This window comes from Lepus europaeus, chromosome 3 (genome assembly GCF_033115175.1).
Source record: "Lepus europaeus isolate LE1 chromosome 3, mLepTim1.pri, whole genome shotgun sequence".
Lineage (NCBI taxonomy): Eukaryota > Metazoa > Chordata > Mammalia > Lagomorpha > Leporidae > Lepus > Lepus europaeus.
The window spans coordinates 52,135,148-52,161,771 of NC_084829.1; the positions used below are offsets into that span (position 1 = coordinate 52,135,148).

The 26,624-nt window shown below is 39.0% G+C and overlaps 1 protein-coding gene across 1 annotated transcript; it reads left to right on the forward strand.

Moving 5' to 3' along the window:
- The first annotated feature begins 23,129 nt into the window (after positions 1-23,129).
- LOC133755965 (abl interactor 1-like) lies at positions 23,130-24,522 on the forward strand. The gene has a single exon (XM_062186249.1). It carries the CDS (start codon positions 23,217-23,219, stop codon positions 24,396-24,398), a length of 1,182 nt encoding a protein of 393 aa, XP_062042233.1. The 5' UTR covers positions 23,130-23,216; the 3' UTR covers positions 24,399-24,522.
- Positions 24,523-26,624: the final 2,102 nt, after the last annotated feature.

The window sequence follows — 26,624 nt, forward strand, 5'->3', positions numbered from 1 at the left end:
CATTTGAAACTTTCCTGAGGGCATCTGTTCAGCATTTATTAAGCACACACCTTTGTAAAATCCTGCTGAAGAATCAAATTCCTTTACTCCCTAGAATGTTATAGAAGAGAAAAAAAATGTATCTTTTCCCCTCTCATCACAAGTGTCATGGCTGACAGTCATAACAAAAGACAGATTAAAAACAGAAGAGAAAAGCATAACGTCCATTTAACAAAGTTGTATATGATGGAGAAGCCTTCATCTAGTGATCACTGTATTTTTATGCTAAGTCCAGTGAAGGAGGAGGAGACTTGTGAAGAAATATGATTGGACAAAAAGGGATATGATGTAATGAGAATAGATGGGAGTGACGGAGGCTCAGCAAAACCTCTTTGCCCAGATTCTTTTTCTCCTCTGTGCCCCTCTAAGCTATTGCTTCCCTCTGGGAATGGAAGAGGACACCTGTCAGATGAGGGCCTTGGAGGGGGAAAAGAGGAGGCCAAAGACCTTCCTAGGTTTTATGGTCACTTTAGTTTGTTTCTATGATCTGCCTTGGTATAGAGAAATGCTAGTTTCTGTGAGGTGCTTGTGGGAAAGAGGAAAGTGGGAGATGGTCAGAAAGACCTGGCTTTGAGATCCTCACAGTTTCCTTCAATTCAAAGCACACAGTATGCCAAGGTACCATTATTCGGTGCATTTTGTTCTGAGTCTCAACAATTCTTAGCCTAAAATGCATGCTGCCAACAAGTATTTAAACATGGAAGAGCACACTCTAATTAATATGCATGTAGTTATCAGGCATTTTGAGATAACACCACAATTTTAGAAAAACCCTGTGTATGAAGCCTAACTACCAAAAGCAGAAGGAGCCAAGGGACTGAAGCAAGAGATGAGCAAATCCAGAATTACACAGACTGTAATTTATTAGGGACTTACAGACAAACATGTCTTGGGTGGCAGCAAGATGTGAGGATCTCTGACCAAAAGGCAGAAGAAAGAGAGTTTATAATTATAGACAAAGATGGCTTGTGGCCAACCAGAATGTACCTGGAATTCATCAGAAAATATTAACATTTATAAGAGACATTCTAATTGTCAGATAAGAGACATTCCAGACATCAGATGAAGAGCAACAAGAATGTGTACAGCCAAGATGGCTGTAATCATGTTAAACTGGATACCCACAAATGCCAATAAAAATTCAAGAACTATAGATTTACATTAAACCAGATTTTCACAGTGAATGAGCTATGCCCAAACCAATATAAGCAGTTGTTCATGAAATAAAATTCCAAGCATCTGCAAAAAAATTCAGATTCCAGCCCTGGTTGATTTTGACTTATTTTTAATGATTTTTCCAAAAAAATTTTTGGTAAATAAGTCTCAAATAAAAATTGTTGAGACTCATTTCAAATAAATTTTTGGTAAAATTTTTGGCATAAAGTTTACCATTTAAACCATTTTAAGTGTATACTTTAGTAGTATTAATTATATTCCTATTGTTGTGCAATAGATCTCCAGGAATCTTTCATCTTACAAACTGAAACACTATACCCATTAAATAACATCTTCTCATTTTTCCATCTTCCCAGTTCCCACTATTGACTGTCTTTTATTTGAAGCATTGAAAAGTCATTCTCAAGATTTATGTAGAAAACACGGTTGTATAAGTTTGATTAAACCCCAAGAACCATGACCTTAGTCTTTCCAAACTAAATTATGCTACCAATGGATATGCAGACTTCAGGGTTGTGTGTGTGTATGTGTATGTGTGTGTGTGTGTCAGGGGAGGGGAGGAGTAGGATTACTGCAGAGAATTGGTATAAAGAAGTAAACCATAGCCTGTTGGGGTGGACATTTAACCTAGTGGTTAAGACACTGGTTAGGACACCTGTGACCCAATTGTAATGCCTTGATTCATATCTTGGTTCCAGATTGTAACTCCAGCTTCCTACCAGTGCAGACCCTGGGAGACAGAAATTATGGCTCAAGTAATTTGGTTTCTGATACCCAAGTGGGAGACCTGGATTGAGTTCCTGGCTCCTGGCATTGGGCTGGCCCTGGCCATTGTAGACATTTGGGAGTGAATAAGTACGTGGAAGTGTTCTCTCTCTCTCTCTCTTCCTCTCCCTCTCCCTCTCCCTCTCCCTCTCCCTCTCCCTCTCCTTCTCCCTCTCCCTCCCCACCCAAGCCTCAAATAAATAATAAAAATTATTTTAGAAAATGACCTCTGTCAAGGAATATTCTAAAGCCATGTTGTCCAGTGAAATAGCTACTAGTTATATGTGCACATTGAGCACTTGAAATGTGGCTAACAGGATAGAGGAAGTGAATTTCAAATTTTGTTTAATTTTAGTCAATTTAAAAACAAGCAGTATAAAAATATCTCTCTGTTAAATGAAAATTTATTGTTTTGGTCAGACTGTGAATTTCTCAATTCAAATGACTAAATCCATATGTTGCAGTGAAGAGATAACTGAATGGGGAGTCAAGTCAGATGGCAGGATGCTGATCGCATCATAGCCTTGACCAGGTGCTTTAATTTCCTTGGACCTACTTCCTCAGAGTCAGATGCATCCTAAGATGCCTTGACATACTAAAGTTTCATGATTAAACCATGCTATCAGAATCCATTCTCCAGGATGGAAATTTTAAAACAATCTATATTAACAGATTCAGCAAAATATACAGGATGCTCCTCCAGTGACAGAGTACCTTCAGTTCCTGGGAAGAAAACTTCTGCACACTCCTTCATTGTGTGCAACCATCAACTTGTGTGCTAACTCACCCCTTCCCCAACTCCTGTCAGTTATAAAATTGTATAACCAGCTGGATCTCAACTACAGAAAACAATAGACATAGAAACGGGGAAATGCAACAAAAAGTTAAGGTCATTTACATGTAGGTAATGAGTGGTGAATTTTATTACCATGTGAATATTTTTGTATAGGGTTCAATTTACCAAAATGTGCATAGAAGTGCTATTTGCCATAATGTTCCTCCAAGCCAGTAGCAATCAGCACGGACATGTGACTGAAGATGTCCAGGACTCCAATTGGTGCTGAATTTTAAAGTGGCTACAGGTCAAGGTGTTCTACTCAAGTCTAAGATTTGAAGATTAAAAAGACTAGTCTCTGAGTGGGCGAGGGAGAAGGAAAATTTATCTCCTTTGCCCTTACAATACTCCATTCAGCACCCTTACTCTACCCTTACCCCACACATGCCTATGCTTCTTCTGTGCAATCCCCAGGTGCTCTTGAAGAATCAAGAAAGACCCTTCTCAAGTAACTCACACCACCCTGAGCATGATTTATTACCATTCTACTTTAATTTTAATAAAAAGAGACTTACAGCTTATAGTAAAGATTGTGGGGGTGTGGGTGGGAATTATCTCCTTAGCCTTTTAACCACTCTAGCTTCCCTAGATGCAAATGTTACCTGGGTTTTGGCATGTAAGTGTTAAACTTTCTGTTTTCTTTCCCTGTGGACAGCAAGAAGGTGTTGTTCCCCAATGTGGTTTATCAGTCCCTGGTCTTGATATCTTAATGCCTGCAAGATTGGCTTGGTCTGTGCTCATCCAAACATGGAGCAACTCTCATTAAAGGTTCCAAATCCAGCTTGAAACCCTGTGGGGGACAGTATACCTGCCCGTCTAGAGGGAAAAAAGGCAGAGGGTTCACATTTCTCTCTCCCCATCCACTCTGCACCTGCGTCCTAAAATTAGCTGAGAGGAAGCAGGCGCCATTTTGGACATATGAACATACGTAACAGCTGCGCCAGCTCGTTTCCACATGCCAAGCAACCAGCCAAGGGGAGATGCCTGAGGCTGGCTGGGAGAATTGACAGAGGGCTGGGTGCTTATGACTGTGGGAGTCTTCTGTCCTGGGACTGTGAAAACACTGTGGCTGCATGTGAGGGTCTAGGGTAAGGCAGCATCTTTGGGTAGTCACTGTGGGAGGCTCCACACACTTGGGGCTCCCTGTTTCCCTGGTGAGGATCATTGCTCAGGATCTGTGCTCACACAAAGGACTGCATAGATCCTTTGTGTGGTTCTTGTGGCAGTGCAAACAAATATTATACCCACTGGGGCTAGTGACCAGGCACTGGTCTCCTTGGAGTAGAGAAGGTGAGCATGAGCCTACACCAACAGAGCTGAACAAACCTCCCCTCTTTAAAGAAATAAAAAAGAGGAGACTTACCATTCCCAGCATGGGTGTCACCTTGAATACTCCCCTCACCCTAGAGCACTGAACAGATCTTGGCCACATGCAGCACATGCCTCAGGGTATTCACTTAAAGAGCAGATGGTCCACTAATCCAGAGAGGCATAGTCCAAAGACAAAAGCCATCAAAAGGCAAAAAAAAAAAAAACCAACAAATATCTCTACAAATGCCTAAAAATAAACATAGCAATTCAAGAAACAAGAATAAGGAAGACAACATGATGTCTTCAAAGCAACAAAACAACACTTCATTACTACAATGTGAAAATGTAGAAATTGAAGAAATGCTGGAAACGGAATTCAAAAAATTGATTGTATATTTACTTAGAATTAATCAAAAGCAAATCCACAAATTAAATAAATCTATACATGACATGTATGAACACTTTCCCCATGAAATTGAGATTTTAAAGAGAAATAAAAATGAAATATTGGAAATAAAGAATTCAAGAGATCAAATAAAAATGTGGTGGAAAGCCTTAAAAACAGATTCACTGAGGCAGAAGAAAGAATATCGAATTAGAAGACAAATCTCTGGAAATTTTGCAGTCAAACCAAAAAAAAAAAAAAAAAAAAACCCACAAAGTTAGAAAATTTAAAAAAAAATAGTGTTGGAGATTTATGGGATCCTATCAAATGATCTAAAATGTAGGTCTTAGGAATTCCTGAAGGCATGGAAAGAGAGAATAGATTAGAAGGCCTTTTTAGTGAAACAATTATAGAAAACATCCCTAGTTTGGAAAAAGAAAGAGACATCCAAGTACAAGAAGCACATAGCACTCCTAATAGACATGACCAGAAGAGATCTTCACTACATTGTAGTCAAACTCTCCACAATAAAACATAAAGAAAAGATTCTAAAATGTGCGCAAGAGAAATGCCAGATTACTTTCAGAGGATCTCCAATTAGACTTACAGATTAGGAGAGAATGGCAAGGTATATTTCAAGTCTTAAGATTTAAAAAAAACTGTCAACCCAAAGCTCTCATTTATGAATGAAGGTTAACTAAAGACCTTCCGTAACAAACAGAAATTGAAAGAATTTGTCACTCCTCATCCAGCTTTACAAAAGATGCTTAAGGATGTGCTACACACAGAAACATGGTGATCACTATGAAGGAAGATGAAGGCAGAAAATCTCCCAGCAAAAGTAGAAAGAAAAGCCAAAGTAAACAATAGGAATCTTTATGGAAAAATGACAGGGCCAAGTCATTACTTATCAAAAGTCACCTTGAATGTAAATGGTATCAACTCTCTAGTTAGAAGATACATTCTAGCTGAATGGATTAAAAAAAAAAATCTATTTGTTGCCTACAAGAAATACATCTCACCAACAAAAATACACACAGACTGGAAGTGAAAGTATGGAAAAAGATATTCTGCTAACAAAGAAGAGCTGGTGTAGCCATCCTAATAGCAGACAAAATAGACTTTAACACAAAAACTGTTGAAAGAGACAAAGAAGGGCACTATGCCATGATTAAGGGTTCAATTCAACAGGAACATGTGACTATAATAAATATATGTGCACCTAATTGCAGGGCACCTGGCTATTTAAATGAAGTGTTATCAGATGTAAAGAGAGACATAGACTCTCATACTATAGTAATGAGGAACTTCAATACCCTACTTTCAGCAATGGACAGATCAACCAGACAGAAAATCAGTAGAAAAGAACAGTTAATTGATACTATAGACCAAATGGACCTAATAGATTCTACAGAACTTTTCATCCTACAGTTGCAGAATACATAGTCTTTTCACCAGTGCATGGAACTTTCTCTAGGATAGACCACAGGCTAGGCCATAAAGCAAGTCTCAGCAAATTCAAAAAAATCAAAATCATACTATGCATCTTCTTGGACCACAGTGGAATGAAGTTGGAAATTAGCAATTCAAGAATCTCTAAAACATATGCAAACACATGGAGACTGAACAACATGTTCTTGAATGAACCATGGGTCACAGAAAAAATCGAAAGAGAAACAAAGCACTGTTGAGGAACAGGTTTTTGGTGTTTTTTTTTTTTTTTTTCATACTATTTGTTGAACTCTTTACTTAGTATAGAGTTAGTATTCTATGAATAAAGTTCATTGAAAATAGATTTTAATAAAAAATAAGAATGGGAATAGGAGAGGGAAGAGGAATAAGGGTGGGAGGGCAGGTATGGTGGGAAGAATCACTATGTTCTTCAAGTTGTATTTATGAAATGCATGAAGTTTGTATACCTCAAATAAAATGTTCCTGGTGAAAAAATACACCATTGCCACAAGTTTAAAAAAATGGAATGTGACTTTCTGAGTTCCCAAAGTTGCAAAAGCTTGTATTGTGGAAGTGGACATTCTGATGACCGTGGATGTACCATAGAAGCCACACCTCTCCACCTGTTAATCCAGGGTCAGGTACCCAAAAGGCATCTGAGTCTATCTCAGGCCTCTTAAAGTGTTGCCTGCTAGGAAAAGGAGCATCTCCTCTTAAGTCATGATAAGATGCTGCAATCTCCTATATCAAAGACATCTGAAGAACAAAACCCACGGTTACATTTGTTTTCTTAAAAGTTCCTTAAAATTTTCAAAAAAAAATTGTTTTTTTGATTTTTTTACCTTACATTTGTGATAACTGACATTAAATAATTATTTTATTAAGAATAAATAATAATAAAATATTCAGTATTGTAACAATGAAGAGTCCATTGCTATTACAATTCCATTCTTAAATTTTAAACATTTAGCTTTTTTAAAAAAATATTTGTTTTCATTTTCACCTGCTTAAAAAGCATAAGTCAGAGAGAGAGAGAAAGATGTGTAAAGAGAGAGGTAGAAAGAGAGGAAAGAGAGATCTTCCATTCAATGATTCACTCCCCAAATGCCTGCAACCAGACACGGTTGGGTTAGGCCAAAACCAGGAGCCCAAAATTCCATAAGGGTCTCTAGTGTGGGTGGCAGAGGTCCAAGTACTTGAGCTGTCATGTTCTGTTTCCCAGTATACATGAACAGAAAGATGGTTTTAAAGCAGAGTTGCCAATATTTGAACTGGCACTCCCATATAGGATATGTAGGCATTGTAAAAATCAACCCATTGTGCCACAATATTGATTCCCAACATTTATCTATCCGAGACACTTTCCACATTGTTCCTTTATTTGCTATGTTGTTTGAGGCATAAATTCAAACTCATTCAATTATTTTTCAATTATATCTTTCCTATTACATGCTGTTTTTCTTATCTTCACAAGCCTACGAAAGTTGCTAAGCCATTCCATAATTTCTCATATATATATATATATATATTCATATATTCTTATGTCTTGTAGGGATTGAATTGCATTTTTAACTTCAGTCAGAAAAAAATTTTTACTGGGAAATTATATCCCTTTAACATCTCTCATCCTATTGACTTGTCATTATTGAGATACAATCTCTTCATTTGCATGGTTTCTGAAAGTAAACTTGAAACTTTATCTCCTTAGAAAATAGATCATAAAATAATCTTAATTCTTTTGAATTCATCCATCTTACTAACATTGAAAGATTTACATATTGGAAGTATTGACCTATTTTGTTAACTCAGCAACATTTAATTATCATGCTAGGTGACATAAACTATAGACTCCTCATCCTAATAATTTTAATAATATTCCTTAATAAACAAACTATATATACTTCCTCTCTTTGCCTTTATTTCTACTTGATTATCAGAAATATGTTAAACATTATCTTCTTACACCTTATAGTTCTAATATGGGATCTAATTTGCCAGTGAATTCTACTTAATTAAATCTGAATTCACTCATATTTGAAGTGTCACTTCAGAAATAAAAAGCCTTACTTTTTTATGACATTTAGTACATGAGTAACTTAGGACACATTTTTTTCAGTTATCTCAGTCTTAAGTATAATGTTTTTGTTCTTAAATACTATCAACCTAAATTCTTCTCAGTATAAAATATTTTAAAATGCCTTCAGGGAGTTTATCACATTATCCTGAATTAGGGATTGATAAATTACAGATGAGGAACCATGGTTTGGTGAGCTTGTGTAGTTCATTTTAAATAACGTAGACTATAGAAGAGCTAGGATTTCAACTCATGTACCTGGCTACAACTACCCTGAAAGAACTTACAGTATTACTGGAAATATAATCACAGGCAACATGTGCATACACAGAGAAATAAATGTTAGAATCATGTTTTTTTAACATGTGGTACACACAGTATGTGTCCTTAATTGGAGTGAATAGTGGGGAGAGTATTTTTTAAAAGCTCCTCAAACTCCTCCCTGGTTAGCATGCACTGCTCTGGGGAGTGAGTGATTGGTCCAAGATTCAGTACAGATACAGCCCCATGGATGTGACTATGATCAAAGAGCGCGTAGGCTATGGATATTGGGGGTAGGCGTGCTGTAAGTGAAGGACCACTATGACAAACATCAGTGCAGAAGAGGGGTTCTCTTCACACCCTAGATGGGCACCTCTGTCTCATAACCTCCCATCTTCCCAGGTTCTGGTCTGAGGAAACCAAAGCTGACAGGCAAGCATAGATCACTAACATCCATATATCCTGTGTTATCCTGCTCTCCTATCAATCTCTCTCTCCTATAATGGGTTACTAGCAAAAATTCAAACCTTTACTACTTGCACAGTTTTTGAGCCATTCGGCCATGTAACAATCAAAAAGAGAGGGGTTGTCTATTTTCTGAGGAAGTGAGTGATGGGAGCAAATCCTTGGCGAAAGAGGGGAGCACTGTATTTGAAAGACAGAAAATGGGTAGCACGGAAGAACTGGGAATCACAAAGGACAGAGGTGGATTAGAAGAAAATTCCCATTGTGGAGGACTTGATCAAAAATTGGGAAGTCTAAAATTTAGCCTACAGGAATTTCACATAGGAAAACCTGTGAAAAGGCTAAGGAAGACAGATGTGGTTTTGTGGAGCAAGACAGACTAGAAAGAGGCTCTGGAAGTTTGAAGTCCATAGTAGGAGACAATAAGTAAAGTAAAAGCAGGAGGTAGTGGGACCTAAACCAGAGTGAAAAGAACTTCACCCCCTCCCTGTCAGAACACCAGACAATCAACAGGACCTGGGAACCAACTGAAATTGGTGGCAGACTTAGAGGGAAGTAGCAGCGGAAGAGAAAAAGATAATGAAAAGTCAATGACAATGAAAAGGGTTTGGGTTTGGTTGATTCAGAAGATACTGCTTAACTCATAGAATGGCAGATGTCCTAAACAGCACTCTGGCCTCAGAATTAGCCCTTAAGGCATTTGGATCCGGCTGAAAAGCCCATGAGAGTATTTCAGGCATGGAAAGCCAAGACACTCTGTCAAAAAAAAAAAAAAAATGACCTAAATGAGAGATCTCTGCAAGTGAGATGCCAGTGGAAAGAACAGGTCATCAAAGAATGAGGTACCTTCTTCTGAAGGGAGGAGAGAACTTCCACTTTGACTATGACCTTGTCTAAATATGATAAGAGTCGGTGAACTCAAAAGGCTTCCATAGCTTTGGCAACTCATGGCAAGAGCCTCAGGTGATTACTGATGCCATAAACAAGAGTGTCAATTTGTTAAGTCAACAACAGGAATCACTGTGCACTTACTCTTCATGTAGGATCTCTGTCCTTAATATGCTGTACATTGTGATTTAATGCTATAATTAGTACTCCAACAATATTTTTATCTTTGTGTTACTATGTAAGTGCAAACTGATGAAATTTTTACTTAATATATACTAAACTGATCTTTTGTATATAAAGAGAATTGAAAATGAATCTTGATGTGAATGGAAGGGGAGAGCGAGTGGGAAAGGGGAGGGTTGCGGGTGGGAGGGAAGTTAAGGGGGGGAAGCCATTGTAATCCATAAGCTATACTTTGGAAATTTATATTCATTAAATAAAAGTTAAAAAAAAAGATTTAAAAAGAGGGAATAAATGTAACACTGGGCTGAAGGGAGCCAATATAATACAGCCCTCTTTTCTTTAATCATGGTCTGAATCTCTAAAGAAAAAATTAAAGAATATACAAGATAACATGATGCTTCTTACAAAGAAGAAGAAGAAGAAGAAGAAGAAGAAGAAGAAGAAGAAGAAGAAGAAGAAGAAGAAGAAGAAGAAGAAGATACTGCTTAAGGATAAAACAAAACAAATGAATTGGATTTACAATTGAAGTGTGAGTTCAGTTAGAAAGCAGGGTAATCCGCCTCGCGGCACTGGCACACCGGGTTCTAGTCCCGGTCGGGGCGCCGGATTCTGTCCCGGTTGCCCCTCTTCCAGGCCAGCTCTCTGCTATGGCCCGGGAGTGCAGTGGAGGATGGCCCAAGTCCTTGGGCCCTGCACCCACATGGGAGACCAGGAGGGGCACCTGGCTCCTGGCTTCTGATCAGTGTGGTGCGCCGGCCGCAGTGCGCCGGCCGCAGCGGCCATTGGAGGGTGAACCAACGGCAAAGGAAGACCTTTCTCTCTGTCTCTCTCACTATCCACTCTGCCTGTCAAAAAAAAAAAAAAAAAAAAAAAAAAAAAAAGCAGAGTAAATTTCCAGGGCAGTTATGGTTTTTCTTTCTCTCAAAGTGTTTAAATAGAGCATGGCCCCTAAGACAAGTTTTTTTGTTTTGTTTTGTTTTGTTTTGTTTTGTTTTGCTTTTTTTTAAATTTTTTGACAGGCAGAGTGGACAGTGAGAGAGACAGAGAGAGAGGTCTTCCTTTGCCATTGGTTCACCCTCCAATGGCCGCCACGGCCGGCGCACTGCAGCCGGCGCACCACGCTGATCCAATGGCAGGAGCCAGGTGCTTCTCCTGGTCTCCCATGGGGCCCAAGCACTTGGGCCCTCCTCCACTGCACTCCTGGACCACAGCAGAGAGCTGGCCTGGAAGAGGGGCAACCGGGACAGAATCCGGCGCCCCGACAGGGACTAGAACCCGGTGTGCCGGCGCCGCTAGCCTAAAACAAATTTTGAAGAACACTTAGAAGATCATCAGAGGAGCTCTCTGGATTATTCCCATTGTTATCCTGCATGTCTATGAGTCTACAGCCCTGTCTGCAAGCTACTCAAATCTAAAGATGAAAAGTGAAAAACTTAGCCCATCCAAATGTTATAGTGCGTAAACAAGTACTATCCAGCAAAAAGTAAACAAAGTATTCTGATGACATGGATTTTTGTTATTTGAATGTTTTGTTATTTTAATGGATGCACTCACAGGAGGAATTTCTTACTGAGACAGCTTGTAGCAGATAGGACTTACATTTCTTTCTGTTTCATAATGCAGAGTTGGCCTCAGGCCTAGACGATAAGAGGCCCGTACCCCACATCATAGTATCTGGATTCCATTTCTGGCTCCAATTCACTACACTTCTTAGAAAGGCAGATCCCAAGATACAGCAGTGATGGTTCAAGTAACTGTGCTCCTGTTACCCACATAGGTGACTGAATTGAGATCCTGGGTACCAACATCAGCCTCAGCCAAGCCCTGGATATTTGTGAGCCAGAAGATGGGAGTGCCTCTTTCTCTTTTTCTACCTCTTGAATAAATACATATTCTACAAGGTATATCATTTTGAACTCCAATAAAAGTCATTGTTATTGATTATGAGTATGGTGACTGATTAAAAATAACAATGTATAACATTTATGTCTCTGTCCAAATAGCATTACACACATTATCTATTATAATCCTTACAGTAGCCTTATAATGCAAATGCTAATACTCTTATTGCCATTTTTAAAATGAGGATTAAGGCTGAAAGAATATTAAGTAACCTGACTAAGGTCACATAGCTATTACACAATGGAGTGAATTCAAAAGTGTCTAACTCCAAAACTTTCCTATGGTTTGTGAACCTGTAATATGTGTTTAACCCAGTGATTGTCTAAAACCATGTATTCAGCTGCTTTTTATACAGTAATTCTTCAAATGTTTGTTGGATGAATAGATGGGATGGTGGATGGATGGTGGATGGATGGGTGGATGGATGGATAGAAGTATTTGATGAATTAGCATAGCCAGTAGGCAACACATTTCTGCAGAGATTCAGGCTCCCAAACAAAATAGAGTGCTACTACATGTGCACAAGGCATCTCCTTAAATTCTCCTGGCAACAAACATTAAGGCAGGAGATGACAGATTTCCTCACCTGTGCCAAATAGTCTGCCAACCACTTCCTCAATGGTTGTTTACTCATCATCTCCAGTAGATGCTAGGTTTAGCCCAGATGGGGCCCTGGCTCTCTGTCTCTCACTTGTAGGTGTTAAGTTCACCACAACTGGTTACAATGCCTTATGCAGCAAATTTTACCAAAGAAAAGTTTAAAAACCACATCAGTTCAACAAGATTGAGATAGACCTACATAAAGCATGTGACTATTTTTAAAGGTGACATATAGGTCTACATCTGACCTTTCCAGACAGGGAGAATATCCTGCAAAGATAGTAAAATCTATCATTTGTACTTTTCAAAATGCTAAGAATTAAAACCTAATAAGTTTAAAATCAAGATACACAAGAATGTATAGATACACACATATATATAAATTTCATAATAAACATATACATACATGTACAAAATATATAAAAATAATTTAAATATATTACCATAAACAAAATAAAGGCCAGTCAAATCATTCAGACTGAAGTGAAATAATAAGGTTTTCAGACCTGGTGGCATCCTTGCCAAGATTTGATAGCACAAAGGAAAGAAATTACTTCGCTATCTATGTGCTTTTTCTCTGTTGCAGGAAGGAGTTTACTTAGACTACACACATCTTCTAGAAAGTATGCCCATCTACAACTCCCTTCTTCCAGAATGGACTAACCTAACCATGAGGTCAGACCTGAGCATCCCTGTTTGTAGCACGTAATCCTCTTCTATCATAGCTTATGAGGCATGCAACTCAAGACATCAGACTCTGCTGAAATTATGGCTTGAAATGAGAAATGCCTATCACAGTGCCCCTGGGAATGTGTGAACTTGGGAAAGACAAAGAGCCAGAGAAGCAGGAATCTGCAGAGAGAGGGAATTGACATAGGTCAGGAGGTCAGGGGAAGAGGGAGTTTGAGAGGTGAAGAAAGCAACTGCCTTGACCCCTACTTGTTTTTTAGCTGCTGTTCTAGTATATTCCTAAATCCCTGCTGCGATTTCTTCCCTTGCTTGTTTGAGACACCTTTATATCCTTATAATTAATTCCACAATCCCATTCTGCTTAAATCTATCTCAATTGAGTTTCCTTTTTACAATTTTATCTGTTTTAAAGAAAAAATGGACAGAGAAACGACACAGAAACTGAAAGAAGTTTCTCATCCATTGGTTCACTCCTCAAATGCCCACAACAGCCAGGGATGGGCCAAGCAAAAGCGAGGAGCCTGGAACTCAAAACAGTGTCCTGTGAGAGTGGCCGTGACTCAATCGTGTGAGCCATCACCTACTTCTTCCCAGGATGTGCGTTAGCAGGAAGCTGGAATCAGGAGTGGAGATGGGATCAACTCAGGCACCGCAATATGGGATTCCTGTACCCCAAGCAGCCAAATGGCCGTCCCTCAATTGAGTAAAGAAGCAAAGAATGAAATTATATCGTCATCAAAGGTTATTTTTTAAGATTTATTTGTTTGAAAGGCAGAGTTACAGGGCCAACGCTGTGGCCTAGTAGGTTGAATATCTGTCTGCAGCGCCAACATCCCATAGGGACACCAGTTCGAGTCCCAGCTGCTCCACTTCCATTCCAGCTCCCTGATGATGATCTGGGAAAACAGTGAAAGAGGGCTCAAGTGCTTGGGCCCCTGTACCCACCTGGGAGACCCAGAAGAAGCTCCTGGCTCCTGGCTTCAGATTGGCCCAGCCCCAGCCATTGCAGCCATTTGGGAAGTGAACCAGTAGATGGAGAACCTTTCCCTATCTCTATCTATAACTCTGTCTCTCAAGTAAATGAATAAATCAGTGAAGGGGAGGGGAGGAACAAAGTTACAGAGAGGGAGAAAGGGAGAGACAGAGAGAGACATCTTCCATCCACTGATTTACTTCCCAAATGGCTGCAACAGATCAGGCTAAAGCCAGGAGCCAGGAGCTTGTTCCAGGTTTCCCACATGGATACTGAAGCCCAAACACTTAGGCCATCTTCTGATGTTTTCCCAGGCAAATTAGCAGACAACTGGACTGAAAGTGGAGCAGCCAGGGCTCAAACCGACTCCCATATGGGATGCTGGCATTGCAGGCAGAGGCTTTATCCACTATTGCACAATGCCAGCCCCCAATGGTTATTTTTAACAAAACATTGGCAGCAATTAAAAAAATCCTTATATATCCTATAATAATCATATGAATACAAGAAAAGTTCTAACTAATAAGATTTTTTATCACTGTTTTGGTTAATAACAAATAATTTGGAATTAATTTACAATGCGTTAATGTTAGGCTAAATGAGTAAATTAGTCAAATATTAATTTCTAGTCAAATATTAAAAATATGCACATCAGAGAGTTCTTGAAATTAGTTTCTCTTTACCTGCCATCATGTTACACTTTATATGATATTTAACTCAAAACTGGCCCAAAATTTAGAATTTGACTAACGCAAATTTTTTCTCCATAGCTAAAATGCATGATGACTGTAATGTCTTATTTTTTCAGAACAAAACCAATCTGATTCATTAGGCATCATGTAAGATTTCCCTGTGTGGTTCTCATGCTTACATTCAACTGCATCCAACCCTCCTTTTCAGAAAAACCATCAAAAGAAAGCAAAGGTTATTCACTTGATCCTCAGTGAAATGTGGCCATATTTGCACCTAATTCTGATCTTCCTTTATTTACTTTTATGGAATGTCTACTTTGAGAAGATCGTAACATCAACACATGTTTTGATTGACTTAGTCTAGACACAGGTGTAGTACCAGCAGAGAGAATCATTTATAAAATGGAAACAGGTAAATGAAGGAGGTGATATCATCAAACAGATAAACCAAAGATAATCTGATAATTTTTGAAACTGCAAGTATCAGGAAGTCAGCTCCAGAATTAAGTGTTAAATGGGTTTTAAACATCAGTGTTTCGGTCTGTTATGGTAAAAAGATCATGGATTCGGGAGTCAGCTATATATCTGGATCAGGGCCACCACCTACTAACCAGATAACCCTGGACCAGTTACTAAAACCCATTGACCTTTAGTGTTTGTTTCTATAAATTTGGATAATAGTATCCTATACGTTATTGTAGAGAAGAAAATGGATAAATACAAAAAAGTATTGCTCTTCAGAGTGACAATACTTGTATCATTGACATTTGCCACTTACCATATGGCAGGCCACTGTTTTTCATAGTCTTTGGCCTTTCTGTTTTAAATATTTTGCTGGCAATTTTTAATGACTATTGCCCTGTGATAATACTATATAGAAAACTTCGTAAGTCTCCATCAATTTATCTTTAGCATTATTTTTATCATCGGACTTGATAGTCACATATCTGTGAATAGATTGTAGTACACTGTAGTCATGCTCATTTGGACAAGAGAGCATACTTTCCTTAATACAGGTGTTGATATCAGTACAGTTTCTATTTATTCTTACTGTATTGGTCAGCTTTTCAATACTATCATGAAATACTTGAGGCAGGCTAGTTGGTTTGCAATTTTGGAAATTCAAAGTCTAAACAGCATAAGAGAGGCTGTAGCAGGGGCCTCCTTGGGCTATATCACATCAAGGCAGAAGTACACATGTATCGCTGTGTGATCTCTCCCTCTCCTGATAAAGCCACCAGGATTCAACCAGGGGAGCTTCACTCTAATGACCTAATCTAATTGAATCACTTCCCAAATGCCCCATTTCTAAACACCATAGTCAGATAACATGTCTGGCCTCTTAATACCATTAACATATAACTTGGGGGCTTTAACTCCTTCATGAGTTCAAGGGGATAGATCATATTCAAGTCATAGTGCTTGCTAAGGAAAACTTGGTGGAAAAATAAATATCAAAGTATTTACTAAGCCTTTCGGTATACCTCAGGAAAGAACAAAGCAGATCATTGCAACTTAGAAAAGCCTGAACTATGAAATCTTTCAGTTTTTAATCATTTATCTGCTATAACCACTATAATACTGAACGTGTTCCATTTTAATTGAATTTTTCATACTACTACAACAACAAAGCAAGCTTTGTCCTCCTAATTCATTTTGGTGGGTCTTGTCATCAAGTTGTTTTTTTCTTTTAATTTTTGCTCAATTCTGAGGTCAATTATCACTCAAAGCAGTCATAATTTCCCTGTGTTATGAGTTCACAAAGTTTGCTCTACTTCTGCAACCAATCTGCATAACTCTATATGTCTTTCTCTCTTTCCTTGTATGACTTGACAGTACTACTGTTCAAGCAAATCCAGACTCTGCAAGTGTAGAACTCAACAATAATTCTACTTAGCACTCAAATATTAGGATTGCTATTGCTATGAGGAGATAGCATAGAGAGTCAAAGTTTTTCAAAGTTTTTCATTTTTCATTTTTTATGAAAACTTAGCAGCAAACTGTTTGAGTAGGCAATTATTAAATAGTCTTGTTCATTTCTCAAGATATTTGGTATCCAATCTATTTCATGTGCATAAACACATATAGAAAAAACTAAAAAGAGGGCAAAATGTTTATAATATATTGTGACAGGTTAAAAATATTATTATTTGTGGCATTGTGGCACAGCAGGTAAAGCTGTCACCTGCAGCATTAGTATCCCACATGGGTGCTGGTTTGAGTCCCAGCTGCTCCACTTATGATCCAGCTCCCTGCTAATGTGCCTGGGAAAGCAGCAGAATGTGGCCCAAGTCCTTGGGCCCCTGCACCCATCTAGGAGAACTAGAAGAAGCTCCTGGCTCCTGGCTTCAGACCAGCCCTGCTCTGGCCATTGCAGCCATTTGGAGAGTGAACCAGCAAATAAAAGATCTCTCACTGTCCCTCTGTAACTCTGCCTTTTAAATAAATAAGTAAATATTTAAAAATATTATTACTATATGGCCCAATTTTGTTAAATAATACTATTTGTTATATAATAGTATTTAAATATCTTTTAAATGATGTTTTTAAACCTAAAACAATACACTTAAGATGGTCTCAATTTTGTGAAATACAGGAAGCATACTCTAAAAGTTTATTTCTTTTTTAAAACGGCTTATTTATTTATTTGAAAGGCACAGTTACAGAAAAATGGGGGGAGACAGAGAAGAGATAGATCTTCATTCACTGGTTCACTCCCCAAATGGTTACAACAGTCAGGGCTGGGACAGACCAAAGCCAGGAGCCAGGAGCTTCATCCGGATGTCTTATGTGGGCGACAGGGGCCCAAGCACTTGGACCATCTTCCATTGCTTTTCCAGGAGCATTTTCAGGGTGCTGGATCAGAAGTGGAGCAGCCAAAACTCAAACTGGCACCCATATGGTTGCTGGCTCTACAAGCAGCAGCTTAACCTGCTGTACCACAGTGCCATCCCCAAAAGTTTATTTCTAAGAACTAGGATTATGAATTAATTATGATTTCTTTCTCTTAAGTGTGCTGTATAGATAGATGAAAGAATGGATAGATAGATAGATAAGACAGAAAAAGATAAAATATACACACAGAAAATGGCAATTTACTTTAAATTCAACATAGTATGTAGTAAACTTTGAAATCCCATTATTGTCAGTGAATTAATTTATAAACCAGAAGGACAATTTAGTATTTTGTGGAAAGGATAATTCCTTTCCAGTAAGTAGAATGCCCATGTCTGCTATCCGGGGCCCTGGTTACCGGGTTATCCACCTGAGAAGCCTAATCTGTTAGCCAGCAAATAGCATGATGAGCATAGAATATGAATAAGCCTAGCCCTGAATGTCAGCTCCTTGAAAGGATGATCTTATCTGTTGTGCCCTACTGCATCTCCAGGGTCCAGCACAGTGCCACGCATATAATAGGCCCTCAAGAATGTACAATTTGGGACATGCTCAATCGGACTTGCCCCAAATGGTGGAGTTAGAAATGTGCCAGGGGATTCCAATACAATCCCATCAAGGTGGCATGTACCAATGCCATCTCACTAGTCCAAGTGATCATCTTCAGTTCACAATTGATCACACTGATAGGTCTAAGAGTCAAAGGGATCACACAAACAAAACTAGTGTCTGCTAATACTAACTGATAGATCCAAAAAGGGAGAGAACGAGCCAACATGGGAAGTGGGAGACACAGCAGACCCATAGAATAGCAGATGTCCTAAATAACACTCTGGCCTCAGAATCAGCCCTTAAGGCATTCAGATCTGGCTGAAGAGCCCATGAGAGTATTTTAGGCATGGAAAGCCAAGACACTCTGGAAAAAAAAAAAAAAAAGACCTAAATGAAAGATCTCCGCGAGTGAGATCCCAGTGGAAAGAACAGGGCCATCAAAGAAGGAGGTACCTTTCTCTGAAGGGAGGAGAGAACTTCCACTTTGACTATGACTGTGTCTAAATAAGATTGAAGTCGGCGAACCCTAAAGGCTTCCATAGCTTTGGCAACTCATGACTAGAGCCTAGGGAGATTACTGACACCATAAACAAGAGTGTCAAATTGTTAAGTCAACAACAGGAGTCACTGTGTACTTACGTCTCATGTGGGATCTGTCCTTAATGTGTTGTCCAATGTGAAGTAATGCTATGGCTAGTACTGAAACAGTATTTTTACACTTTGTGTTTCTGTGTGGGTGCAAACTGATGAAATCCTTACTTAGTATATACTGAATCGATCTTCCATATATAAAGATAATTGAAAATGAAAAAAAACTTGGTTTTAAATTGGAAATTGCATAGAAGATTAATCAATTTTAAAAAAATATCATGTAGGATCTCTGTCCTTAATGTGCTGTACATTGTGTACATGCTATAACTAGTACTCAAACAATATGTTTCACTTTGTGTTACTATGTGAGGGCAAACTGTTGAAATCTTTACTTAGTATATACTAAACTGATCTTCTGTATATAAAGAGAATTGAAAATGAACCTTGATGTGAATGGAAGGGGAGAGGGAGCAGGAAGGGGGAGGGTTGTGGGTGGGAGGGAAGTTAAGGGGGGGGGGGAGCCATTGTAATCCATAAGCTGTACTTTGGAAATTTATATTCATTAAATAAAAGTTTAAAAAAAATAAGCCCTCAAGAAACACTTTTTCAATGAAAGGCTAGTTCATATAAGCCTGATGAAAGCCCCCTACTTCCTCAGAGTGGACATTCAAGTAAGCAGACAAGCAACATCCCTCAGACCCTCTGACAGATTCTCACGCCCTGGCATTCATATAAATGTTAGCATTTATCAATAATCATTGAGCACATAATACATCTGACACATGTGCCAGACCACATGCATTATATAACTTACTCTTCATAACTATGTAACTACAAGGCATGTTCTATTGTTTTTTTCCCATTTTGTAGGCATGGAATCTGAAATATAGGTGATATCATTCCTCCAAGGCTACTACAGTGAAACTGGGACCTGATCTGATCACAGGATTCCTGAAGCCAAAAACTTATCCTTAACCAAGATACTTTTGTAAGTTTCAGACAAAAATTTTATTTCAAAATGTAATGGTAGAAAAAATGCACCTCCCTTATGTAATTAATTAGCATCTTCATTTATAATAATGACAGCTATGTAACTATGTAACTCCTTTTCTTTTTGGCTACCAGGAAGCTCAGAGACAAATATAACTGTATTGGCCATTAGGGACTGTGACTTTGGGGTTTCTTTTCCCAGATGTTGACTTTGACTGTTTCTACATTCATATTTTTATTTCTAATTTTATTATCTGATATTCTATTATAAATCATCTCAAATCCTTCAAAAGCCTTTGGAATAAGAGAAATTAGCATCATTGTGTCTTGATTTTACCATATTTCCAATTCATGGATCTGTCACCTCCTTGTAGAATGCTCTATACTGTTTAAAGAAAGACCAATTAGTAATTTGTTCCAAATTCACATGCTGTACTGTCCTTTCAAACACATTGTATGGTTGTTTCTAAATCATATTAATTTCAAAATTGTTAAAAAGAAAATAAAGCTGATAACAATTGTCCAACAGCAATATTTGGTTTAGTTTTCTTGTTTAATTTTAGGCTTTACTTTTCAGTGACATCCGTTCAGTCACTTGTTGACCTTAATTCTTAGAGTGTAAGATGAAGTCATTATTACCAAAGGGAAGACCAGTCATGAAACAGATTTGCATATAACTGCTAATGTTTACGTATCTAATAGTAAATGTATTTGGAAAAAAAATGGAAAGTTTTCTGACCCACTTTAAATCAGTGTTTCAGTAAAAGATTACTGAGAAATTTACATATTGAAGAGGCTTGGTTTCCATGAGGTCAGTAGTCATTACTCAAAGGAGAAATTGACATGCTCGTATGATTTGTTTGTAGATCGCAATGTAGGGATTGGGGAAACACTGATGGATTGTGGTTGCTTTGATATGGCATGAGGTGACACATCTTTTTTGCATGGATAGGTCTTTTTACACTTCTGGGCTCTACATCAGTAATTCGGGGCTGGGAAACAGGATGAATGAAGAGCAAGCCTCTTTTACTCACGTAGTAAAGGCATTACACACTACTGAAAAGTCACCAGGGACAGGATACCTTTCAGTCAAATGCCTAGCATAGATAACATCATAGCTGCTCAAAGTTCTTTGGGTCATACAGAGGAGGTCTATTTTTTAATGAAGCCCAAAGCATTTTGTGATCTGATTCCATCATATTAAGAGAGCTCGGTCTGGCCTGGGCTGGCGCTGTGGCATAGTAGGCTAAGCAGATGGGCTAAGATAAGTGGGCTAAGCCTCCACCTGCAGCAAATCCCATACAACTGCCAATTCATATCCCGGCTGCTCCTCTTCCAATCCAGCTTTCTGTTATGGTCTTGGAAAGCAGTGGAAGATATACCAAGAGCTTGGACCCCTACACCTGTGTGGAAGGCGTGGAGGAAGCTCCTGGCTCCTGGTATCAGATTTGCAGCCATTTGGGGAGTGAACCAGTGAATGAAAGACCTTTCTCTCTGTCTCTCCCACTCTCTGTAACTCTCTCAAATAAATAAATAAATCTAAAGAAAGAAAGAAAGAAAGAAAGAAAGCAAGCTTAGTCTCTATTAGGTAGAGCAAACATCAAAAAATTGTAGTAGAGGAAAGAAAATTACAGAACATATTCACAGATGATTTTCACCAAAGGAGGACACTAACCCACAGATCCATGGCCAAAGGTGAAAAAACACAGAATCCAAATCTTGAGAAAAGATTCTGCCTCCAGTCTCTTAGCCCTTACCAGATCATTAACAACTCAGTTAAAAAGTCTTCATGCCTTTAATCATCATGTCATATAAGACAGGGATTTCCCTTGTACCTGCCCCTGGAGTGTTCCTACCATTAATTCCTTTTACAAGATTTCACAGCCACAGAAAATACATAACAACATTATGTGTGAGAACAATGACACTTCAGGGCTGATACTAAGACTGCTATTTCCTACTTAACAAACCATATTAATTTCAAATCTATTAAGTTCGAATTCTTGCAAGACAATATCTTTAACCTCAGAGATGAACCTCTGGTATGTAACAATAGGAAAGCCTTGAAGTTAGGGTAGATACTCCAGATCTTGATAAACTACATCTAAATCTGGATCTCAATTAAATCCTCCTTTACAAACCTTCCAATGCCATCAAGATGGTTCTCTATTGCAAATACTCTCCTCTCTTATCATCTCTTCCTTTTAAATGTCTGTTTGACATTGCTTCTTGTATGCCGGCCCATTTTCAAAAGACCATGCCACCTGAGAGAATGCCTTCCAGCTACTCATTATTCTCTACATATAAGATCAAGAGCGAGAGAGAAGTCTTGCCCCATGATGTACATAGCATTAAACAAAATGCAACACACCTCCTTGAATAGCCATTGTCTTAATACTATAGAACACATTAACCAGTAATAATCACACCATACTCCTCCTAAGTGGAGATCATTGTTAATTTTTGTTTAAAAGCTGGTAAAATAGAAATTAGAAAGTAAAATAGAAAGCAAATAGTCTCTCAAAGGACTGCTATCACCTAAACAAAAACAAAAAATATTTATTTATTTATTTAACATTTTAGTAACAGTCTTACTTTTATGTTACAATTACACAAAAGGCTCTACAATACTTTCCTGGATACAAAAGGAAGAATTTTTTCTTTCATTATTTGTATTATTCTCTACTGTAAATAGAAAGATATCCTGTTAAATGGACTAATAATTTCAAGAAGCCTTGAAAATCATTTCCCTAAGTCAGTAAACCTACAAACATTTCACCAGTATCACCTCTTCAAAAATGTTTCTGGCTCCTGGGAACATTTCCTAGTCTCAAGTTGCATAATTTCTCCCCAGCTACCCAGCTTCCAACTCTCAACATGCAGTCCCCTATTGTGTTTGGTCATCTGGTTCTAGCCCTCAGAGAAGCTGGATTGATAAACCTAAAGATAATCACTAGGCAAAATTATCATGCCTAAATTAACTGCTCCCATTTGTTCTTTATTATTTTCTTTTTCCAAAAAGTCATAAAATGTCTTTAATTTTTTCCTCTAAAATTCATAATCAAAGATTAGCTGACTTAAAGACCCACTTTACAAAGGAAGGAAGGAAGTCTCAGAAAGATGAACTAAGCCTAAAAGAAGCAGAGCCAAGTCAAATTAAAACAATGGTGCCCTCTTCTCCCGCGTTCCATCTGCTCTCTCAGTCCAGCCTTCATTCTGCCTCAAATGACTGTGATGCAAACCTGAGTCAGCTGCTTCTGCAAACAACCCCAGAGAAAGAGCTTCTACCACCCTCTCTGTACTTCCAGATGTTCTCCAGTTCAAGCACTTGCCAAGGAAATCAGCCCTACTCAAGGCTGAGCACACCCAATTCCAATCGCCATGTCAAAAGAATGAATCCCGGGTGTGTATCCGGGCTGTGAGGTGCTGCGAGCCTCGGCGGACCTTGCTGCCCCTGTCTCTCTCACGCGCGAGGAAGCGATGCGGAGGGGTGGAAAATGGCAGAGCTGCAGATGTTACTAGAGGAGGAGATCCCGTCTGGCAAGAGGGCGCTGATAGAGAGTTACCAGAACCTGACCCGGGTGGCGGACTACTGTGAAAACAACTACATACAGGCTACAGACAAGAGAAAAGCTTTAGAAGAGACCAAAGCCTACACAACCCAATCTCTAGCTAGTGTTGCTTATCAGATAAATGCACTGGCCAACAATGTGCTCCAATTGCTGGACATTCAAGCCTCCCAGCTTCGGAGAATGGAGTCTTCCATCAATCATATCTCACAGACTGTGGATATTCATAAAGAGAAAGTGGCTCGAAGAGAGATTGGTATTTTGACAACCAATAAGAATACATCAAGAACTCACAAAATAATAGCACCTGCAAATATGGAGCGCCCTGTAAGGTATATTCGGAAACCTATTGACTACACAGTTTTGGATGATGTGGGCCATGGTGTCAAGTGGCTAAAAGCCAAGCATGGAAATAACCAGCCTGCAAGAACTGGCACATTGTCGAGAACAAATCCTCCTACTCAGAAACCACCAAGTCCTCCCATGTCAGGCCGGGGAACGTTGGGACGGAATACTCCGTATAAAACCCTGGAACCTGTTAAACCCCCAACAGTTCCTAATGACTACATGACAAGTCCTGCTAGGCTTGGAAGTCAACATAGTCCAGGCCGGACAGCTTCTTTAAATCAGAGACCAAGAACACACAGTGGAAGTAGTGGAGGAAGTGGAAGTCGAGAAAACAGTGGAAGTAGTAGTATTGGCATTCCCATTGCTGTGCCTACACCATCGCCACCGACAGTTGGACCAGTTGCTGATAGTCCAACGCCCCCACCACCACCTCCGCCGGATGATGTTCCCATGTTTGATGACTCTCCGCCTCCACCACCACCACCTCCAGTGGACTACGAAGACGAGGAGGCTGCTGTGGTCCAGTATAACGATCCATATGCAGATGGGGATCCTGCCTGGGCCCCCAAGAATTATATTGAGAAAGTTGTTGCAATATATGATTACACAAAAGACAAGGATGATGAGCTGTCCTTCATGGAGGGTGCAATCATTTATGTTATAAAGAAGAATGATGATGGCTGGTATAAAGGAGTCTGCAATCGAGTGACTGGTCTCTTCCCTGGGAACTATGTTGAATCAATCATGCACTATACTGATTAGATTTTTGCTTTTAAAGTAGGATCTTATTACTCAGTCATACTGTGGGACTATTACGATTAACAGAATTGTCTTAATATGTTTTAAAATGTGCCCATATTTTCAGGACATGCTGTTTTATTAGTATAATTGAATGTCTACCTATAAGCATAAATCATTGAGGCAGTTTGTGTATTGCTAAAGAGCAACTTAAACAAGAGGCTGTCCCTGATCATGCTTATGTACTTACTTACACAATGTTAACTTATGACCAGCCTAAATATTCTGGGGAAGCGGGGTATAATATTTAATGAATTATATGATTCAGATTGTATCATTACATGTTTCAGTGAGCATGGTTACTAATGCTATGTCAAACTAATATTAAAATCAGAAAACTTAAAAAAAAAAAAGAATGAATCCCATCATGATTTTATCTTTTAGATTTACTTATTTATTTATTTGAAAGTCAGAGTAAGAGAGAGAGAGAGAGAGAGAGAGAGAGAGAGATCTTCCATCCGTTGGTTCACTCCTCAATGACCACAATGGATAAGGCTGGACCAGGCCAAAGCCAGGAGCCAGGAGCCAGGAACTCCATCATGGCATCCCACATGGGTGACAGGGCCCAAGTACTCAGTCCATGCTCTGCTGCCTTCCCAGTTCCATTAGCAGGCAGCTGGATCAGAAGCAGAACAGCTGGGACTCAAATCAGCACTCCTATATGGGATGCTAGCACTGCAAACGAACCCACTGGTTCACAATGCTAGCCCTTCCATCTTTATTTTAAACCAATTGTGGTAGGGAGGTCACCTGGTCACCTAATGATAAGAAAGTCACTAGAGAAAAGGTCCACCAATAAGGAAGACACTAGTGAAAATTTCTAGCAATAAAGCAATCACTACAAATGAAAAAAAAGTTCCTAGCCAAGAGCAAACTACTTTATATATATATATACATATATATTAAGATATAATTATAAATAATATATAAGTATATAATATATTTATATTATAATAAATAATATAATATAGGAAATAATATAATAAATAATATAATGTAATAAATTTATATTATAATAAATATATTTTTATATACATATATTTTTATATATAGTAGTCTCTGGGCAGCAGCCAGATCCTAGTTGTCCTGACTGTCCACTGATCCCTTGAAGAATATTTAACAAATCTAACTCTGCCAACTCTATCAGACTGCTCTGTTCAACTGATCACTTCTCATGACATTCTGGAGGTCCACACAGGGACTACTCTGATCATAGGGAGCCAACTTCCTATTTGTGGTGTAATAGGCAATGGCAGGTCATTTGGGCAAATCCACACACATTGTTGGCCCCCTGATCACTCCTAGCCCTTCCTTCTCATCTATTACTGGTCCCTGGGGGATAGATTGCCAGTGCATGGGCAACTAGTGATTCAAAGGCCTTGTTCTTGGATACTTCGTACCCATCACCCTGGGGATGAGGAGCCCTTCCATTCCATCTTAGCAGGTTCTCTTTGTCCTTCACAAAGGTCAAAGGCCTACTGCTCTCCAATTTTTTGGCTAACCACCCATTTGGAATCATTTGAGCCTGAAGGATTTATGCTTCAAGGGTAAATACAACTTAATGTTCCTTTCTTCCAGACCTGGACTGGCTACTCAGCAGCAAAGAGTTTCTCTCTTTGAGGGGACATGTCATGGCTTCCTTTTAGGCAAAGGAGCACTAAAGGTACACTTCAGTGGGTGGGACGCTACTGCTGAAGTGGGTACCCATTTAAATTTAGTGTCTCCCTTCCAGTGGAACACCCCAGACAGGGTCTACACTGGTAGTCCCTTAGTTGAGCCTTTCTTCACCACTTAGTTGAGCTATTTTGAAGAATGGGACAATCGCCTTCCATCCTTCTTGATTCACCCCTGAAACACATTCCAAAGAATTAAGATCACTTTGAAACACAGATCCTGAAATGGAAGCATCTAGTTTTCTCTTGTAATGTTGTGTGGCCCCGATGTAAACTTCTGGAGTAGGGGCCTGGCACTTGAACAGAACTCTGAGCTACAATACTGCCCTTCTGCTTCCATTGCAATCTTTCTAAATGGTCTGAGGTCCATTACATTCAAGTATTCATGGCCCTACTGAAACCCTGACCTATCCAAATGCTGCAGAATGTACTTTGCTAAATTTCATGGACACATGGACCACCCTGGCATATTAAATGACCCTTCTTTTACTTTCACCCCGAACCACCCTCTTCACAA